Consider the following 22,110-nt stretch of genomic DNA (forward strand, 5'->3'; position numbering starts at 1 on the left):
TCAGATTGTTGTTATAATGAGAGGATTGCCTGGCAGTGGAAAGACACATGTTGCAAAACTTATTCGGGTGAGTATGGGAAAGCAAAAAAAAAAAAAAAAAAAAAAAATGAGTTGCTTGTATTAGTGGGCAGCAAACATACAGGTATGTCCCATTTGATCAGTTATAGATGCCATTGATCCTTAGTAGATGCTTCCCTAATAAGTCTTTCATTCACTTAGACAAATAATTTTTCCCCTGATTGATTTAAAACCATTGGAAATTTTAATTTTATTAGCCACAAGTAGGAACTTTAGTGTGTTTGTCAACTTGATTCACTTTTTTTTAATCTTCTTGACTTTTATTCTTAGGATAAGGAAGTAGAATTTGGAGGACCTGCACCCAGGGTTTTAAGTCTAGATGATTATTTCATCACTGAAGTAGAAAAAGAAGAAAAAGATCCAGATTCTGGAAAGAAAGTGAAAAAGAAGGTATGATACCTAGACCTGTTGATAGAATTTCAAAGAAAATGAATTCAGGGAGAGATGGGATTATTAGGTTTTTTTGTTTGTTTGTTTGTTTGTTTGCTTGTTTTGTTTTATTTTTTGAGGCAGAGTGTTATGATGTAGCCCTGGCTGGCCTGGAATTTGCCAGGTAGACCAGGTTGGCCTTGAACTCACAAAGATATGCCTGTCTCACCTGCTAGGATTCAAGGTGGGCACCACCATGCCTGGCTTGAGATGAAGGTTTTTTTGAATATGACCACTTCCTGTTTCTGGACACCAGCTTTGGTACTTAGGGGTGAAGGATGCAAAGTCATCCTGTCTCGGTGTTAACCAGGCTGAGTCTGATTCCTTCCTCCTGCTAACCCCATTTCTCTGTGATCTTAGGTGATGGAATATGAATATGAAGCTGAGATGGAGGAGACGTACCGCACCAGCATGTTCAAAACGTTCAAAAAGACTCTGGATGATGGATTTTTCCCTTTCATCATTCTGGATGCTATCAATGACAGAGTTAGACATTTTGACCAGTTTTGGAGTGCAGCAAAAACCAAGGGTTTTGAGGTATGGTCTTAAAGAACTTTTGAAGCACTTTTTAGCTTGAGTTTTCTATTTCTTGGCCTACTCATTATTTATTTCTGTTTAGGTATATTTGGCTGAAATGAGTGCCGATAACCAGACTTGTGGCAAGAGAAATATTCATGGAAGAAAGCTTAAAGAAATAAATAAGGTGATTTTTCAGTAGCATGGGTGCTGGAGATCCCAAACATCATTCTTTCAGCATCAGCACTGTGTCTTAAGGTTACTCACCTCAGTTTTTCTTTCTGCATTTCTTTTCTACCTGCTTCAATAAATGTTTTCCTTTCTGTATTTTAACTGGAAGGAGTTGCCTAGCTCTTCTTGGAACCAGCCTTTTCAAGTTGTAGCATTAATTGCATTTATCTTGACAGCTTACTTGGTCTTTATAGGAATAATTGTCTGAGATAACTTGTCCTGAATATCTCAATAGATGGCTGATCATTGGGAAACTGCACCTCGACACATGATGCGTCTAGACATCCGTTCCTTGCTACAAGATGCTGCAATTGAAGAAGTAAGTGGGTATCTTTGCCTCAAATGCAGTTAAGATTAAGCAATACGTTCTTCACCTTCTTTACTTTGAAAGTTTTAAACTTCCAGAAAAGCTACATGAGCAATGTAATGATCTTAATGAATCTGATTGTTAATATTTTCCCACATTTTTCTTTATAAATACTTAGTAACATTATAATACCATTACTGTACAACTATATGAAAATTAAGTTGAAAAATCTTAGTTCATCACCCCTAAATATGTTGATGGCTATCTTCTAAGAACAAGGACATTCTCTAATTTAGTTAATTATAAAATTATAACATTAGCCAGGCTGATGACACATACCTTTAATCTCAGTACTTGGGAGGCAGGGGTAAGGAGATTTCTGTGAGTTCTAGGTTAGTCTGGTCTATGGAATGATTTTCAGGATAGTCAGATCTATATAGAGAGACCCTGTCTCAAAAAAATAAGAAAAAGGGCTTGAGAGATGGTTTAGAGCACTGGCTGCTCTTCCAGGGGTCCTGAGTTCAATTCCCAGTAACCACATGGTGGCTCACAGCCTTCTGGAATAAGATCTGATGCCCTCCTCTGGCCTGTAGACATACATGCAGTCGAACACTTAAATACATAATAAATAAATAAATCTTTAAAAAAAAAAGAAGAAGAAAAATGTTAATTTTGATAAGTAAAATACATTTCCTAAATTAAGTTTTTTGTTTGTATTTTAATTTATTTTATCTACCTTCCCCATTAGGCCATACCCCATAGCCAGCTCCTTAATTCAGCCTCCAAATTTCCTTGAGTTAGCTTAAAAATAGTGTATATTTAGAGTTCATCACCTGTCCTGATGGTGTACTTTATAGCACCTTTTTGTGTGGGATGAAACCAGACCACTGTATGGCCCTGGCTGGCCTGGAACTCTTTTATAGATAAGACTGGCCTTGAAGTCACAGAGAAGACATGTACCATCATGCCCAGCTTTTATAACCTTTTATAATTGGGAAAATGATTCACTCAGTAAAGTGCTTGTCATGAAAGCATGTGACCTGAACTTTGATTCTCAAAACTCATATAAACACAGAATACATTGTCCCTTGCCTGTAATCCCAGTACTTTGGAGGGGGAGATAAGAGAGATCCCTGGGAGCTGGGTAGTGGTGGGGAACACTTTTAATCGAGAGGCAAGTGGATCTGTCTGATTTCAAGGCCTTCCTGGTCCACAGAACTAGTTTCAGAACAGCTAGGGCTGTTACACAGAGAAACCTTGTCTTGAGAGGACAAAAAAGAGAGAGATCCCTGGGGCTCATGGCTAACCAGTCTAAATTGGTGAGCTCTAGGTTCAATGAGAAACCCTATCTCAGAAAGTAAGGTGGCATTTACCTTTAATTCTAGTACTTTTGGATTGTGTTCCATGACAAAAAAAAATAAAAAAGTAGAGAACTATAATGAGGGAGACACCTTCTGTAAACTTTGACCTACATACACACACACGCACGCACGCACGCACGCACGCATCTTACAAACTTTGAAGCATACACACTTAATGCCTGTGGTTTATTTATTTATTTATCTATTTTTATTTTTAATATTGTAGGGCCTGAAGAGATGACTCAGTAGCTAAGAGCACTGCTCTTCTAGAGTAGTACACAGGTTCAATTCCCAGTACCCATGTAGTGGCTTACAACTATCTGTAACTCTAATCCTAGGGGATCCTATACCCTCTTCTGGTCTTCTCAGTCACTATAAACAGACATATATGTGGGTAAATCACACATACACATAAAATAAAAGTAAAGAAAGAAAATCCAGATTCAGACTTACATTATCAAAGGTAATTTCTCAGGCTACATAAAAAACAGAATTTTTATGTATATAGACCAGTTGTAGTGTTGAGTGCCCATAAGTTTGTGTTGTCTGTTTCCATTAGTTTAGGTTAAATTAAATAGCAGGCAGGGCTGAGTGGGTAGAGGACTTAACTCCTACAAATTGTTCTCGGATACCCTGCTGTGTGCCAGAGCATTGAGCACATGTCTATTTTCACACACAAGTGAATGAATGAATGTGTATAAAAACAAAACTTTGCAGGAATGCTGCATGAATTACATGTTCTCGTGCCTCGAATTGTGTTCACATCATTTGAGATGTCAGTTTACCTCATTGTGATTTAGGCATTGGTCTAAACCTTGGCACTAGGGTAATATCTATTGAGTTTTTCTCCTTTTTACAATTTTTAATAATCTATACATATCTATTAATTTCTTTTTCTCCAACACATTTTCACTCATTGCTAACTCTTTATTTTGTTTTATTTATTCCACTTTGTGTGCATCAGTATTTTGTATGGGTGTCTGGTCCCCTGGGACTGGACTTACAGACAGTTGTGAGCTATCATGTGGGTGCTGGGAATCAAACCTGGGTCCTCTAGAAGAGCAGTCAGTGCTCATAATCTCTCCAGCCCCCGTTGCTAACTCTTGGTGGTAGTTACTAGTCTGGAGGAAGAAAATCTTTATCATGAAAGGAGAGTGAATTTCTGCCTCAATCATTTGTGTATTTCTGTTTTGTTTGACCTTGTTCTTTGAATGGTGCTGTTTTTAATGTGTGTGATTCTGAGGTTTGAGAGCAGACATTATCCTGTTGCCCAAGTTTAAAGCCACACGTGATAGAATTGATCATGCCACCTTCTAAAAACATACTCTTATTTTCCTGGCTTTCATGAGTCCATATTCTGGCTTTCCAGTTTTCTCAGCATGGTTTCTTTTCTGACTTAGCCTTTCCAGACCTTAAGAAATCAATTAGGGCTCTGTCCTTAGCTCAGTTATTTGTTTTTTTTTTTTTTTTTTCCTAGCCCTGGCTGTCCTATAGACAAGATCCACCTGCCTCTGCCTCCCAAATGCTGGAATTAAAGGCGTGTGCCACCATTGCCCAGCCTTAGCTCAGTTTTTCCTTTGCACAGGTAAACAATCTGTTTCTGAGATTACCAGTTTTATGCCCATGCTAGTTTCCTAGATTGCCTCTTGTGTACCTTATAAACACTGGCATGTGTTATATCACTACCTTAAAAGTAACAGTTTTGATGAGGCCAGAGGTGCTTTTAATCCCAGTGCTTGGGAGGGAGAGGCAGGTAGATCTCTGTGAATTTGAGGCTAGCCTGGTCTATGTAGCTAGATCCTGTCCAAAAAAAGCTAACAGTATGAATGGGGTGCTTTATATTCTTTCTGTGATGATTTTTCTGAAGTCCCGCAAGACATGCCTTGTTAGTGTAGCTAGAACCCCTGGTTGTACTTCTCTTCTAGTATCCTCTGTCTCGTTAAGAGGAACCACCATGTTGGAAACACTAATCTGCTCTTCCTTATACGAGCTCTGATGGTTTCCCACAGGCATGTTAGTTATGTTCCTCTATGCTTTTACCTTCTAAGTACATCTCACATCTCTGTACCCTCATATTTGTATTTGTGCCCCTCCCCTTTCTCTTACTTTGATATTTGATTAGATAAATACTTGTTACAAGTTTTTAAAAGTCTGTAACATCTTGAGTATTAAAAACAGGTGACCCATCTACTTGGAGTAAAATATTTTGCCTAACTTTACAGGGATAAAGATGAAAATTCCAGGAACATCTTTCTGTGGTCTTTCAGTCCCATGTCAAAGTTCAGGGTGTTAGGATTCACTGGTATGTGATAGAGGGAAGCCTGGGCTGCCTTGTGCTTATTGCAGAGCCTAGTGAGTCAACCTTCCTTAAATGCTAATGCAGTCCTTTTTAAAAAATTATTGTTGGCATATTGTAGGTAGAGATGGAAGATTTCGATGCAAACATTGAAGAACAGAAGGAAGAAAAGAAAGATGCAGAAGAAGAGGAAAGCGAACTGGTAGGAGACAGACCATCCACTTTGAGCAAAGTGTCTCTTTGTTATTCTTAAGGAGCGTTTATATTCAGATCTGTAGTTAGATTAGTGTTGATACACTCTTTACAGTAAAAGTTTCCTCTTCATGGAGACATTAGATCCTTTTTATTTTAACCTAGCCCCCAAAAAAGCTCTGTGTTGTTAAAAAGAAAACTTTAGCAGAGTACTAAGAAACTCATCTTTGTACTCATCTAGCCGTGGGTGGTTGTAAGAGACTATACTTTTCAAAAAAGTAAATTACATATGAAAGGGCATTTTTTTCCATTCCAGAAGGTATGTGGTGTAGCCTATCTGTTATGTGCATACTTGTCTCTTTGCTATAAGATCTCAAAATTGAGTTCTGTCACCTGAAGCAGAAGAACTTATTGAATGAAGAGGCAAAGGGCTGCCACTGCCTGCTGGATTTGTTCTTGTTTTGTCTTGTTAAGTGATGGCAAAAATGACTGTGTAGGCAATGGATTTTTAACCAAGGCTGATGAGAAAATAATGTGAGATGAAATTCTGTGTACCTCCTGTAAATGCTTTTGATTTTGCCTCTGGTGATGTTTGCCTTACCCTGTCACTCAAGAAATGAAACCTATACAGTTACTGACGTTTTAGTGTTGGCTAATGAGGTACAGAGATTAACAATGCCTTTGGATAGTATTGCTTTTTAAATCCACAGTTTTACTTGCTTTATTTGATATTTCAGCTCTTGCTAAAGTTGCTTCTCATACTTCTCTAGATGAAAATGTACAGAGATTCCTGATTCCTCTCCCTTAAAACATAGTCTACAAGGAGTGTGTGACAGAAGACTCTTGATAGAATCTGTGTTTATATAGCATTGGTGTTGACCTCTACATTCCTAGTTTTTTAAAATGTGTATTAAAAAATAAGCTTTAAAGTTAATGGTAATTGAGTCTCAGTATGTTTTTTAATAGTCTTATTTTGATTAATCAGGTTGTATTTTGACATACATACTCTAAAATGTGAGCAGGAAATTTATTTACCTAAAGGCCCACACTGTTCTGGATAACAGTTAATAACCTCTAGTAGCCTATACTAGAAAGTGAGTATGAGAAATTCATAGCATTAATTAGCTTTGGGAAGCTCCATCTTTTGTGGTAGTTTTATTTCAGGATGTGCTTTCTCTCACTTGCTTAAATGTAGTCAACTTGGAGCTTTTACTTAATGCAGTTACTTTTTTAAGGAGAAGTACATTGTGACAATAGTTTTACCTCAGAGAACTGGTAAAGAAGCCTTACAATTCTACTCTGCTGGACTGTTTTATTTTCATGTGGCCTGCCACTTTAAGAAGCTAAAGGATGACAGTTTAAAGGATCACCAGGATGGCTCCCAGTAGGGGGAAATGAATGTACTTTCTTACTTTACTCTAAGTACCCAGTCACATAGCAGAATCCAGCTCTTTTACTCTTGGAATCTATCCCAAGGGTAAAAGATTCCTGGAGAATACTAACCAAGATGATGAGTGAGTTTTGTGTCATTAAGACCACTTTAAGAGAATTCTCAGCAAACTTTGCATTTTCAGATCTGTACTGGATGAAATCCAAACTTTCCTTAGGTAAAAGAATCTGTAGGGATTGTTGGTGAGATAGACTCCTGCCTTTAGCGCCTCTGCAAACCTAGTACATGTGATTCAGAGTCTATAAGTATGCTATTCTAGTGATGCTTGTGGTTTTAGGTGGTTTTGGAGGTAACACTTGTGCACATTTTCTCAGTATTTAACCCTTAACACCACCACATCAGCACAGCTTTTTCTTGATCTAAGTGTTTTTCGAAAAGATGATGTAGTTTATAATCTGAAATACTACCTAGTAATTCCTAGTGCTGATAGACGAGTAATGTATAAATGCAAAGATCTCCTGGAGTACAACGCTCAGGTGAACTCTCCTGTAGAGATTGTTACAGTGTCTCCAATGTGTTTCCAGTGCAGCTGTGTGGCAGTCTGCTCTATGACCTTGAACATTCTCAACAGCAGAGAGATGACTCTTAAAAGTCAAATACCTTCAATGAGTTTGTCCGGTTCACTAGGTCCTAATTAAAATTAACATTTCTGTATAATGGGATCTAATCATAACCACAGTCCAAATAAAGGAAAAGGGGCATCGTGATTAATGACATGGATTAAACTGACTAGGGGAATAAACAAAAGGGATTGCTACATAGTTGTAGGCACCCTGGGACATTGGAAGATATTTGGGGAATTTGTTTAAAATAAATTACTCAGTTATCTTATGTAAGCTGTAAATTGCCTGTGGTAATTTCTGGTTTATCACATAATAAGAAAACATACTATTAGAAGCTATCAAAAAAATAATTCATTTTCATCTGCTGAAAGAGAACTCTGCTCTGAAGTCGATTCAATAAAATTAGCCTTTGTAAGATCTAACTGGCACACGGATTGAGTCATTTTCAAATGAGTGTGAACTTGATAATGGGGCAGTTGGGTTCAAACACCAGTTTTCCTTTCCAAGTACTTAAAATGACACTGCAGTGACTATCTTGAAGAACACTTTTGGACATCATGGCTTCAATTACTTGAGAATAGCAGTTGTACTTAGAAAGTAAACTAGCTAGTCTATAAATTTTCTAAGTGGTACTGATGCTGGCTCAGTAACTATTTGTACATTCTACCATAATTGCTGCACATCTGGTGCTGAGGCTACAGTTGAGTCCTTAGCTGTACCTGCCTCAAAGTGCCTTCATGATCCTGTCATGATGACTGCTCTGAAATGTGCAATCATGCTTGGTGAATTTGGTCACTTAACTTTCTTCAAGGATAATATTTTGTATTTCCCTAGGATATATTTATAACTAGTGAGTGGCAACTGAATCCATTCCCAGTTTTAATGCTTTTCCAATTCAAACGTGTTATGCATGTATGTGTCTCTTTCTAACCCTTCGAGCTTCTCTCTGTGTACGATTTAGGGTTACATTCCGAAAAGCAAATGGGAGATGGACACTTCTGAGGCAAAGCTAGGTGGGTATTTCCTTTTTCCTGTTTTTATATGTGATACCTGATGGTCATGGTCTTAGAGTGCTCCACTACATGGAGTAAAGGGCCAGAAACTTCTGCTCACATCCTCAGTCATTTCACTAGCTTTTGCCTTGGCTACTTAGATCTGTGACAGAGTAAAAAGATATATATATATATTTTTTTTACAAAAAAATTTGATATCATTGGAAGCTTTTAGGATAATTAGAAATATTTAATAAGCATAGTAACATACTATCACTTCTAACATTTATTTTTAGTATTAATTAGAAATGTGCTCCTAATATTTCTTTTTTAAAAAATATTTGCCTGTAACCAAAAGTTGAACTTGTTTGTGAGTACTTTAATAATAATTCTAATAAATACTAGGGTTTAAAAAGCAATTAAAAAGAAGATATCTTGTGTAATAAATTTGAGTTTCTATGTTTTGAAGTAAATACATAATTGAAATATTTAAGGAAACTCCATTTAAATTTTCCTGTATGCTGTTTTATTTAGTACCAAGTTACCAGGTAAACTGGTTTGAATGATTGCTTAACCTTAGAGTTGCCTGATTTAGTCAAGTAAAAAAAAAAAAAAAATGTATGTATTAAGTGGATTCCTTAGGTATTTTAGTGTGATACTGTTAGGTGATTTTTTTTTTTCAGTCTTTTTCTTTTCACTTAAAGAGACTAATTTAATATGTCAATTAAGGTGCGTCAGTAGAAATTAAAGGAACCATGCAGGACTACTGATTAGGAAAGGGGACTCCCAGTTTTTCTTCCCATGATGTAGGAAAGGGGACTCCCAGTTTTTCTTCCCATGATGTATTGTTACTCTAGAACCAAGCAACCATCTCAGCATATCCTAAGTCCTAAAGTCTTATTTTGGCTACTCAGCATTTTTGCTGATGAAGTCATGTGACCTTTACATCAAAGGGGAGTAAATTGGCTCACTTGGGTTAAAGATAGCAGTTGATTTTGACTAGGTTGTATCTTAAAAGGTTCACAAACTCTAGTATTGTGGGAAACTGTATTATGGGAATAGGTGCTTACTATAAAATCTAAAAAAAATTTAGCATGTGTCAAGTGAAAATTGTTTGCGGTTTATTGTCATATTCGCCTACAAATCTTTCCTCTGAGAAACTTAACAGTAATCAGCTCTCTCCCCACATATACCATAAGCACATTTTTGCTTAAATGTAGTCAAATATTTAAGGAAATAGTAACCACAGCTTTCATTTTTAAAAGAATGATGTCGGGAAAAAAAAGAATGAAGCTTTGCCTCTTTTGAATTAGGTTGACCCCGTTTGAAGTGCTGTACTTTTAAATACCCTGTGAGACTAGAAGATCATTTGTTTCTGCTGATACTTTAGTGATGAACTTCAGTGTCAAAGAGTGATCATAAAAATAAGGGCATCGTAAGAGTGATGCATATTTTAGCAAATATTCTTCTGGGGTGTTATGTAATACATAATCTAGGATTGTGCTTCTTAAAAATGAGCCATTTCATTTTCTATTTTCCTTTCTAGTTTTAGGGGAGAAAAGAAAATGGAATATAGCCATGATGATTGTTCAAGAAAAATGTTACTAATGTTTGTATTGATTTCTGGGAAATATGACTTGTCTCTTACTTATTTCTCAGAAATGTGTCTTATACAGTGTATCACTTTTAAAGACATTACACAGTGAATTACAGAAGTGGATTTATCATAAATCTTTTCAGTAATGGCATTAGTAATGAATCTAGAAAGGAAAATTCACTTCTTTATAAAAGTGACAGTGAAGTTTTGTATAAGGCCCTACCTAACTTCTGACACCACTGGATTATCTTCAAAGTTAATCCAGCCTGGAAAGAAGAAACTTTCAGTGTAAGCTTTATCAAAGTGTTTACTCCTTTTGAGTGGCCTCTAACTCATGAGGATAATCTGTGAATTAACCTATTTGTGTTGCCTTTCATAGCTCATCAAATTTAATGTTTGGTTACCTGATGCAATTTACTTCTCCAAGTACTCTACCAGCATTCTTAAATTTCTCTTAGCAACATGATTATGCTGAGATGGAGGCATAACAAGCTTTATCTGTATTACATATTGACCAGAAAGAACTGAAACTGGAGCTCAGGGTTTTGATTCATAGATGAGTCTCCCAGTAAGAAAACACTTCTCTACTCTTCCAAGCAGCTGACCAGAATTCATTGCAAAGTCTTGATCTGTGCTGAATATGCGGGTCAGCCTGTGTTTGTTAAATCAATTTAAAAGTTACTGGCCTGAGCTGCATCTGGCATCCGATTGCATATGATTGACAGCTGCCTGACCAGTGTTAATTACACCCGACTCCTCTTTCTTAACTGGGAAATAGACGTGGTAATGCAAGAGCTGGGTTTTACACACATCTGCTGGGATTTAGTGCTGCACCTACTTGAGTTCCAGTGATGTTGGTTTTTAGTTTCTCACACTTGTGCGACCTAAAATATTCGAGACTGTTAGCATCCTAATAGGTTTCTTCTTACAATATGCTCTGCTTTTGTCATCCTAATGTCACTTTCTGTTCTTAGGAGCTGTATTTTAGCCTTCTACTCATTAGACAGACTGAATCATCTTTTGACAGTTGAGATGTAATTGTTATTTGTGTAGGCACATAACTCTTGTATGTTCACCTTGGACAAGTTTTCAAATACCATCTATATTTAGAAAATACATAGCTATATCTATAAAATTTTTCTGTTGTGCTATGGTAACATGCAACGTTTTAAAGATATGGTAAATTCTGTGGTTCAAAATTTCATCCTTTTAAAACATCTTTTGCAACCCAGGCCTCTAATTTGTGAGTGGGGACACCTGTCTTTCTTCTGTAACCAACACCCAGATTCCTCTTCCCTTACTTTATACCACCCAAGTATTTGGGGTTCTAGTATTCATGTGGATGAATGCCCAGCCTTTCTTCAGCACTCAAAAGAAACTTTAAACATGCTTGTACAATAAAATTTCAAATAGACGATTTCAAATAAGGGTGCTGTGACTAGAAATGCAGGCTTTGGAGCTTCAAGTTGCAAATACAGAACACATGGTCCACACCTGCTGTCATTACCTAGTGGACAAGGAAATACTCTTGCTGTTTCCACCTGCCTTTCTGTAGTGCTGCCTGGCCATGCTCTGTTGTTAGAACTGAAATGTGAAATGTTCCCTTCAGAGTATGTTCATGCAAATCAATTGTTCTAAGTTTGGAAATCCTTGAAGTTTATTTAATGAGTATGCTGGAGCTTCTTACTCTCTGGTAAGACACTGTGTGTGTAAGGTTTTGAACTAAGGTGTTTTACTACTTAGGGGATATCAAGGGTTTTCTGATACCATGTCCCTTTGTAGCCAAGGATTCTGTCTAGTGTGACCTGCCTGTAGAGCCATTTGGTACAGCATTTTATCAGCAGAATAGGTAGAAGATTGGTTCTGTGCAGCCTGTCTCAGGGAAATGTTGTTGAAACAAGATGAAACAATTTTCTAGAGTTTGTAAACAGTTGTCATTGTGTAACTGATTTTTCAGTGATAATTGCTTTTGTGAGGGAAGGGTATGAAAACTAAACCCTTTGGTAATTATGCAAAATCTTAATGGCTTCTTAAAGTTTGTATACAGTTAGTTGGGTGTGGAGTTTGTATATTAAAAAGCATAACTTCTCCCTCCTTGCCACTGCTTCCATTGCATGATCCTTATAAAACTCTTTCCAACTCGGTGCCTTAAAGATTTCTAGTGTACACATTCTGCATCCTTTTGTTATTTGTTTCTGAAGCAGTTAAGCTTTCCTTTATTAGCCCACTTTAACAATAGTGTGTTCGGATAACTTCGGGAGGTGTAAGTGCTTCACTGTAGCTCAGTTGTACATAACTCATAACACTCCACATCTTTATTCAAAATCAATATTAATGATGAATAAAAAAGACACAACACATTTTCATTGTTGTTATTTAACAACATACCAATCCATAACGTGGTGAGCCAATGTACTTTACGGTATAGTCAAAGTACCCAGTGATCAACAGTACTTTACAGTATACTCTAAGTACCAAGTCGCCAACAGTACTTTATAGTATACTCAAATAGGAGGTCTCATATATGAGTCACCTTACTCATAAATGCTAACTCACGAGCGTTCTTAGCCAAAATCGTAATCAAAAACGTATCCTTAAACACGATTTTGTTGCTATCTGATTTTCATGTGATACACTATCATACATTGTTGTAGATCAAATGAGTGGTATTAACACTGTGTTAAAGAAAAATAATAATAATTCTTTTTAAAGAGAACTGTTTTTTGTTTGTTTGTTTTGTTTTTCTTTTTAGAACATATGAGCTGAAGTGTGATTCCCCCCCCCCCCAGGGTGGGAGGGTCTTTTCTTGCCTTACCCATATTTATTGCTAAAACATCAAAATATAAATATTACCCAGTACAAATACCAAACAGGTGTGGGAATCACATAAAATTTGATATTTTCTTAGCCAAGAAGATAGTTTGGATCTGAATGATGCTGCATTGATAAATGTGGGTGTGCCCTCTGGAAACAATCTAGCCCTCCTTTTTCTTTGTGTGCTGTGTGCAAATTCACACACTTTTAATGCTGTGGCTCTGTGTTTGTCCCTCAGACAAGTTGGATGGCTTAAGGACTGGCACTAAACGTAAACGTGACTGGGAGGCGATTGCCAGCAGAATGGAGGATTACCTGCAGCTCCCTGATGACTATGAAACTCGTGCTTCTGAGCCCGGGAAGAAAAGGGTAAGAGATGCCTGAAGCATGAAGGAAGACTCATCCAAATAGCATTTGGATTTTAGAAAGTTGGGGATGGAGAAATGCCTGTCAGTAAAATGCTTGTCATGCAATTATAAGGACCCAAGTTCAGTCTCTAGCTCCCAATAAAGACAAAAAGCACTACAATTTACAGGCACATCTACTCTTTCAGCACAGATGAATCAATTTTTGAAAGTTTGTTTATTTTTATTTTATTGGTATTATTGTTAACCTACATGTATGTTAATATATGCCATATGCATGCCTGGTGCCTGCAGAGACCAGAAGGAATATCAGATCTCCTGGAAATGGAGTTACAGATTGTGTAAGTTGCCAAATACTTTTGAGATCAAATTTGGATCCTCTGGCAGCAAGTGCTCTTAACTCCTGAGTTATCTCTCTAAACCCTCTTTATATTTCTTTTAAATTAATTTTCTTAGTGCTTGACTATCAAGACAGTACTTTAGTATGAGTGAATAAAAATGGTGTCTATCGTCTCAAAGAATCCTTATTTAAAGCTCATTGATAGACTGTGGAGAAGTGAGGTATGGTGGTGCACCTTTAATCCCATCACTAAAAAGGCAGAGGCAGGTGAATTTCTGTGAGCTTGAGGCAACCTGTTCTACATAGTGAGTTGCAGGCTAGCTCTTTCTTGGAAAACCAACCAAGTTAAATTACGGAAGATACAGAGTAAACCCACTCTTGTCTGTGTAGTTTAAAGGGATTGGAAAGGGAAATCCCACTCATGCCCAGCCACATGCAGGGACTTTAAGACTGAGGCCAGCCAAAGTGAGACTGGCTCAAGCTAAGCATGGCAGTGGATCCCTGCAATCTCAGCATCTGAGGAATGAATAAAAGCAAGAAGGTTGCTCATGATTTGAGACCGGCCTGGGCTTCAGAGTGAGACCTAGTCTCATAAAACACAGAGAGCAGTTGGAGTGGCTCTCCTTGGGATATGGTTTATGAGTTACAGCTCTGTTGACAATGAATAGTTGGAAATGAGAACTGTTTTGTCTATTTTTACTCAAATAACTATGCCGTCTTCCAAGGGTAATTCTGTAGAATCACATTAGAAATGACTAGGCTTTCAAATGTCATTTGTGTTGGGGTATAACTCAGTGTTTTAGCACTTGCCTTATATGTCAGGTTCTGGGTTCAATCCCCAGTTTCACAAATAAATTAATAAAATTTCAAAAATACTATTTATGACTTCTGTTGTTAACAGAAGTTGTATTTCCTCACACATAAACTAGAAAGAACAGTTTCAAGAGGCAGTATTTAGTGCTGCTTTAAAGAATTAGAAAGTGATTAATCTTCAAGTAGTTTTACTTTCTTAGAAATATTTGAATGGCAGGTTAGAAAGATGGCTCCATGGTTAGGAAGCACTGACTGCTCTTCAGAGAACCTGAGTTCAATTCCCAGCACCCACATGGCAGCTCACACCTGTCTGTAACTCCAGTTCCCATTGATCCCACACCCTTGCCAAAACACCAGTGCACATAAAATAAATAATTTTTTAAAAAAAGATATATTTTAATGGCATGTATGAAGCACATGTACCTCAAACCTTTGAGCGTCAGTAAAAAAAATTTTCTCTATGACTTTATTTTTTTTTAACTTTTTGTCATTTTAGTCTTTTGTGTGCTATATTTATAACATTCCTAATCAACTCTCTCCAGTTCCTCCTGTGTGTACCTCTCAATTCTTCCTTAATTATTAATGTTATATACACATGTGTGTATGTGAGACAATATGCTGAGTTCATTGAGTCTCGCCTAGGTGAAGAAATATAGGCAACTATTGACTGTTAAGAGGAGAATCAATCTTCTCCAGGGATGAGAATCCTAGTGGATTATCCAATTCCAAGTGGTCATCTTTTTTTTTCCTTTACCTCAAACCTTTGAGTGTCAATAAAGATTTTTCTGTATGATTTTCTTTTCTAATTTTTTGTTTTCAATGGATCCTGACCACAGTTTCCCCTCCATGCCTCCCATCCTCCTCCATCCCACCTGCCCTCTCCCCAGATACAATTTTGTTTTATAGTTAACCCCCCCCAAAAAAAGACATGATGGTATAAATCTCAAAAGTACCTTTAAGAAAATTAGAAGGAAATTGGACGTTTAAGAAACTATTTCTAGCCAAAGTTGTTTTTCTACCTTGTAATTTATTTTTAGTATTTTCACACTAATTTATTTATTCTGAAATTTGAATGTGTAAGGTCTGTGAGTGTCTAATAATAAAAACCTACTTTAAGAGTATAACTTTTATTAGAAATATGCATGAAATACAATAGTTTCAAAGTATTAAAAATTATAGTCTTTGTCAGGCAGTGGTGGCACATGCCTTTAATCCCAGCACTCAGAAGACAGAGGCTGGCAGATCTTGGTGAGTTCGAGGTCAGCCTGGTCTACAGAGTGAGTTCAGGGCAGCCAGAGAAACCCGGACTCAAAAAACTGAAGCAGGGAAACAAAAAAATCCTAGTCATTGGCCTGCAGACGGTTCAGAGATAAAGGTGCCTGCTGCCCAGTGAGTGGTTCAAGCCTGATGACCTGGGTTTGATCCTCAGAACCCATAAAAAAAGGGGAAATGAGAAAACACATCAACTTGTCCTCTGACTTTCCACATACATGCTGTGACATGTACATGCCTGTGTGTGCATGCATGTTTTCACACAGCACTAATAATAAGGTTTTTTTTGCCTTTTTTGTTTGTTTGTTTGGTTGGTTTTTGGATTTTCAAGACGGGGTTTCTCTGTGGTTTTGGAGGCTGTCCTGGAACTAGATCTTGTAGACCAGGCTGGTCTCGAACTCATAGAGATCTGCCTCCCGAGTGCTGGGATCAAAGGTGTGCACCACCACTGCCCGGCTTGGTTTTTTGGCTTTTGTTTGTTCATTTTAGTTTGGTTTTGGGGTTTTGGAATTGTTTTACTTTTTTTTTTGTGTGTGTGTGTGTGTGTGTGTGTGTGTGTGTGTGGTTTGTTTTTTTGTTAGTAGTTTCTCAAGACAGAGTTTCTCAGTGTAACTGCTATGTCTATCCTGGAACTCTTCGAAGACTAGGCTGTCCTTGAACTCACAGAGATCCCCCTGCCTCTGCCTCTGCCTCTCAAGAGCTGGGATTAAAAGTGCCACCACAGCCAGGTTGGTTTTGGTTTTTCAAGACAAGGTTTCTCGGTGTAGCCATGACTGTTCTGAAATTCACTGTAGGCCAAGATGTCTTCAAGAAATAGACCACACCCAGCAAAAAAAGATTTTTTAAAAAAAATCAGTTATTTATGCTAAATCGGTGTTTTCTTTTTAATTTATGTCTGTGTGTCATGTATATGTGTACATTCCATAGTGTGTGTGTAGATCAGAGAACAAGTTTCTGGACTTGGTTCTGTTTCAGAGGCCATGTGCACATGGTTAGACTTCATGGCAGACACTTTTACCCACTGTCTTAGTATTTCTATTGCTGTGATAAAATAGCAGCAAAAGCAGCTTGGGGAAGAAAGGGCAGGAACATTCCTCTTACAACTCTCAGGTCACACTCCCTTAAAGCAGAAACCTGCAGAAAAAGCTCAAGCAAAAACTGTGGGGAAGCTGCTTGTTGGCGTGTTCTCCACGGCTTACTCAGCTTGCTTTCTTACACACCACAGGACCATCTGCCCAAGGCGACATCATTAATTAATCAAGAAAATGTTCCACAGACTTGCCAATAGTCAACCTGATGGAGTCATTTTCTCAGTTGAGGTTCCTTCTTTCCAAATGATTCTAGTTGTGTCAAGTTGACAAAACAACAACAAAACACTAGCCAGCATAGCCATTGCAGCGGCCACTAAAATTGTTTCTTTTTGTTGTTGTTGTTTCTCTGTGTAACAGGCTGGCCTCAAACTCACTGAGATCTGCCTGCCTCTGCCTCACAAGTGCTGGGATTAAATGTGTGCACCACCACTGACTTAAAATCAGTATTTTCTTTAAAAAATAATAAATAAGTAAATAATCCCAACCACAGTTTTCCCATCCTGCCTGCCCTCTCCCCTAGATACAATTTTTAATAATAAGTTTAATAAAATTTAGAGGCTAAACTCCAGATTAAAAAATGCAGGACTAGAGGGATGGCTCAATAGCCTAACATGTACAGGGCCCTGGGTTCCATCTCCAATAACACAAAAAAAAAAAAAAGAAGAAGAGAAACATCTTGATGAGTGTTTGAAGTTGCCAGGGAAGAGAAGAAAGCCAGATTTGTTCATTTCCACCAGTATATCTGAAAAATTTATAATTTACTTTTGTTCTCTGCCCACAAAAATCCTCATGAAATTGCTTCCACGGTGGAGCATGTTATTAGGTGCAACTGTAATCTGTATTCCCAGGCCATGGCCACTCATATTTGGCTCAAGAATAAACTATTTAAGAATTAAGTGTGGGACGAGGGAGATGGCTTAGTGGATAAAGTGCTTGCTGTACAAGTGTGAGGACCAGAGTTTAGGTCTCCAGATCAGAAGCCAGGTGGGTGTGGTGGCCTGCCTGTAATCCCAGCATATGGAAACAAGGGATCCCAGAGTAAACTGGCTAACGGTGCTAACGAACTCCTAGAGCTCTTGGTATAAGTCTGAGATTCTGCCTCAATATATAAGGTGGAGATCAATAGAGGAAGACACCAGAGATCAGCTGCTAGCCTCCACAGTCACAGGTATGTGTACACCAGTGCACATGTATGCATACATACCACAATTGTGTATACATGCATGACAAAAGTGGAAATAAAAATGAATCAAGTGTTGGGGGGCCGGAGAGATGGTCCAGTAGTTAAGAGCATTGACTATTCTTCCAGAGGACCTGGATTTAATTCCCAGCACCTACATGGCACCTCATAACTGTCTAACTCCAGCTCCAAGGCATTTAGTACCCTTACGCAGACAAAACACCAGTGCACATAAAATAAAAATACATAAATCATTAAAAAAAAAAAAAGGCTCAAGTGTTAACCAGTTTTCTCTACTACTCTATATCTTCCCTCTGACCAGATGTTAGAAGCCTAGTCATATCAGTCAGTCTTACAAATGTTAAAAAATGAAAGTCAGTGTACCTTAAAGCAATAATGTGTCTCCATGGCCAGTATAAAGAGCACAGAATTCCAATGCTCTATATTTGGGACATTATAAATCACAAACAAATGATATTTAAAGTATAGCATATTTAATTGTGGTATACGCTTTGGTACCATGTATGCAGTACAAGCAATAGTATAATCCTTAAATATTTTTGTTCCTATAGAATATGAGATACATGCATGTATTTTAACAACTTATAAATCCACCTTTTTGAAAAGAAAGTACCAATAGGGTATATTCCAGAACCCATATATCTGCAGTTGAAATCTTGCCATAATAACATTTTGAAGCAGTGGTCTCTGGTAACTTATGAATGAAAATGACATTACTAACCCCCTGGTTTTTCTCTGATTCAATTTCAAGAAATAGCTGTTGGGCAGAGATAAAGCTTAAGTTGTTTAAAGTTCACATATGTGTTTCTATAAATGGGTAGTCATCCTGCAATATGGAAATTTGAAAGTAGGTATGTTAAGCTCCATACAAGCCTAGGGAAGCAATGGTATGGATAAAGTGGGGAAGGATGTCTAGACAGGGCTCAGAGCTGTAACGTGAGAACTAGAAGAAAGTGTATTGCTTGTGTAAAATGCCTTTTGTGCTGGCCACAAATGCTGTGGAGCCGACAGGACACAGCAAGAGGACTTTAGTGGTAAGACTTGTCTCTTAATCATTGGGGATAAGTTTGAAACTGGTGAGCATCACAAGACGGTATTTTAAGAAGGTCACTGTGGCAGAGTTCTTTTACTTGTAATTTTAAGTCTGTTACTCTACCCACTAAACTATCCAAAGAGGGCACCTTTGGGGGTTCCCTCCCTCCTTTCAAACAACCCAGACTAATGCGTTTTTTTCTTTAGGTGAGATGGGCAGACCTAGAAGAAAAGAAGGATGCAGATAGGAAAAGGGCCATAGGTTTTGTGGTCGGACAGACTGATTGGGAGAAAATCACAGATGAAAGTGGTCACCTGGCTGAAAAAGCCCTCAATCGAACCAAATATATATGAGACTTAGTTTTTGAATGGAACCTTATTCCTCTAAGGTAAGGGTACCCAGCCACATAAATAGCTTATTTTGTGGTTGCTTCAAAAGTATAGAGGACAGCATGCTTTACTAAAAATCATTTTTCTAGTTCCGAACAAGTAAGTATATACTAGTACTAACATTTGCAATAAAGAATATTAACAAGAAAGCAGGTTTTTGTAACCTTGTAAAAGACTTAGGAAAAACGTGGGTTCTCTTGGAGAGGGTGGAGTCATGCTAGGACAGATACTGAAGTCTACTGAGCCTTCTGTGTCTCAATTCCTGGAGTGATCCCGTTTTCTTTTCTTTCCAGGTGGTTCGCTTTGAGGTGACCTGAAGCCAAGGCCTCATGAAGCTTCTTGTGTTTCTGCGTTTCAATTTTGTTTTGTTTCTACCACTTTCATTTTTAAAAGTTATCCAGTATCCCCAAGAAATTTTAGAATCTTGCTGTACCCAAGCAAGATATTAATTTTTCTTTTTAACTAATTTGGGGAGGGAGGGTTAGCTTAACTGTTGAAGTCAGGTGGGGATCCTCAGGAGGATTCCAACAGAGTATTTCCTCCACTGAACACTGTCACAGACTATCATCATTGCTTTGTGGTTGTTTTTGTTTTTTTACTGTATGTGACTGGTAGTTGATTGTACTAGGATTAAAAACAATAAACTTTAACCATAAAGCCGATGAGATTCATGGGCTGTACAGCATGGGCCCTTTTCTCTTATTTTCTTAAATTTGTTTTTATTACTATTTAAATGCAGTATGTCCCAATTACCTGCTTGCTGAACACCCCCATCCTCTTTCCTATTGAATAATTAGCACAACTGTTTATAGCACATTGTAAAATTCAAGGTTCATTAATAATCAAAATATTCAACTTTGCTTTATAGCTGATTTGTTTTTCTTCATGTCTTATTTTTCCTTAGCTGTTTTTGAATACAGGTGAACAGAACTAATATGCGCCACATCTCAAGCCGTTGCCTTACTTTGAACTTGAATTGTTGCTTTTTAAATCAGGATGGAGGGAAGGAGCGTGGAAGTGCACAGCCCTCTGGCAAGCAGCCTGTAAGCCTGCCAGCTTTCCAGGTTCTTGCCAGATTGCTCATTATTAGAAAGCTTGGTCTTCTGCATAGAATTTCATCTGTTGTGGATAATCCCAACCAGAGCCAGAAGCAAAACTAAAATCCAGATAGCATTTTCCTGTAAATATAGAAAGGGGGTCTTTCCCTTTTTTCAGTCTGAAAATTAAAGTCATTTTCTATCAGAAAGGGACATAAAGATGAACTTTCTTCCTCAAAAACCATTTCTCATTCATTAGCCAGCCCAGCAACTTGTGAATCTGTTCACTGAAGACCTCAGCATTGTGTAATGGATGGAACTCTTCTAGTTTTTTGATCTACATTAAATACTATGCCTAGAACTAATACTTCCTAACAGTTTAGGCATATCACCTTGGGTTCAATAATGGCCTTATCAGACTGAAGGCACCAATGGAAACCACAACAACTTCCTGTTCTTTAATATCTTCCTTGAAATTCAGAATGTTTAAGCCTAAAAGACTAGGTTTATTAACAAGTTAATATTGAATGTATAATTTGCTTCATTAAACTGTTTCCACTGTATTTAGTGTTTAATAAGGTATTTTGGTGGCTAAGGCCTGTCACACATTTCTACATATTGACCCTTATCAGCTACCTTTATTATACTGGAAAAGGGTATCAGGAAAGATAATCAAATAGAATTATTGTTGTGCAGACTTACTACTTCTTAGAGCAGCCTCCCCCAACCTCTTCCCCACCCCCACCCCCACCCCCTCACCCCAGTCACCAAAGTAAAACCTGTAAAGCATATTCCCTGCTTGAGAAGAATGGAAGGCTCTTTGTTCTTCAGTTACACTTAACCTTTTGGTAGCATTTGAAAGACCCATGAGATGAATGGTGGTTACCTGTAAATCACAGGTCTCAATATTGCAGAAGCTAGAGGGAAAGTTAACAGCATCAGCCATGGCCTGTGCCAGTTTTCAGAAATAATTAGGCAGCCATAGGGATAAACATAGAGTTGCCTGGTTTAGGAACTGGGTATAACAAATAACCTCCGTGTAAAGACAGTCATGAAAAGATAAGGAACCGGAAAGCAGTAAAAGAGATACCTATTAATATTTGAATCTTTCAGACCAATAGGAAGCTGTTGTGAAATCCTTAAGCTTTTATTATCACCAGAAGCAACCAAATAGAAACTCCACCAGTGGTATCTTGGGAAAATTTAGGTTGTGTAAACATTCTTTAATAAGGGAAATCAAGTTACAGTAGCAAACCTAGCATCCATGCATTTGCCAGTATTTTTAAGCTCTATTAATGATGTCTTTCTTATTTCAGAAAGCAATTAGGTATGCTTTTGCATTTGTAATTAAATAATATTACTTTAATGCATTATGGTTTCTTGTATCTTGATACAAAATAGTCTATAGTCTGATGGTAGAAAAATGTTTCAGCTATTTTAAGCCATCTGTAACATTTTTCATTTCAGGGATTCCTGTTCAAGGAATTTGGTAGATAAGGTATTGAAGATTTCCCATTTGAGAATCATCTATTTAAAATCAAAATGGAATATTTCTAATATTCTAGTGGCTTCTTGCAGCAATCATAAGATGCCAGCAATATGCACAAGCTGGTCTTTTTATGACTCCTCTCTCACCCTGCAATGCTGGGGGGGGGGGGTCAGTCCCAGAGTCTCATGTGTGAGGGACAAGTATTTAACCAAGCAAGGTTTGGTTATTATTCTTAGCCGTAAAATTTACTTTTG

General features: G+C 37.6%; 1 protein-coding gene across 3 annotated transcripts in view; it reads left to right on the forward strand.

Moving 5' to 3' along the window:
• Ylpm1 (YLP motif containing 1) overlaps nt 1–20,015 on the forward strand; it is a 72,016-nt gene extending 52,001 nt beyond the window's left edge. For 2 of the 3 annotated variants that reach the window (XM_051196341.1, XM_051196342.1), the window contains 10 exons: nt 5–67; nt 349–468; nt 868–1,044; nt 1,127–1,210; nt 1,490–1,573; nt 5,340–5,420; nt 8,385–8,436; nt 13,065–13,195; nt 19,148–19,329; nt 19,624–20,015. In XM_051196341.1, coding sequence (XP_051052298.1) covers nt 5–67; nt 349–468; nt 868–1,044; nt 1,127–1,210; nt 1,490–1,573; nt 5,340–5,420; nt 8,385–8,436; nt 13,065–13,195; nt 19,148–19,294 — 939 coding nt within the window. In that variant the 3' untranslated portion in view covers nt 19,295–19,329; nt 19,624–20,015. Of the gene's footprint in view, nt 1–4; nt 68–348; nt 469–867; nt 1,045–1,126; nt 1,211–1,489; nt 1,574–5,339; nt 5,421–8,384; nt 8,437–13,064; nt 13,196–19,147; nt 19,330–19,623 lie in introns of those variants that run through there. The other variant, XR_007835240.1, reaches the window with a different exon arrangement.
• The last annotated feature ends 2,095 nt before the right edge of the window (nt 20,016–22,110 follow it).

The sequence above is a fragment of the Phodopus roborovskii genome, unplaced genomic scaffold (genome assembly GCF_943737965.1).
Source record: "Phodopus roborovskii unplaced genomic scaffold, PHOROB, whole genome shotgun sequence".
NCBI lineage: Eukaryota > Metazoa > Chordata > Mammalia > Rodentia > Cricetidae > Phodopus > Phodopus roborovskii.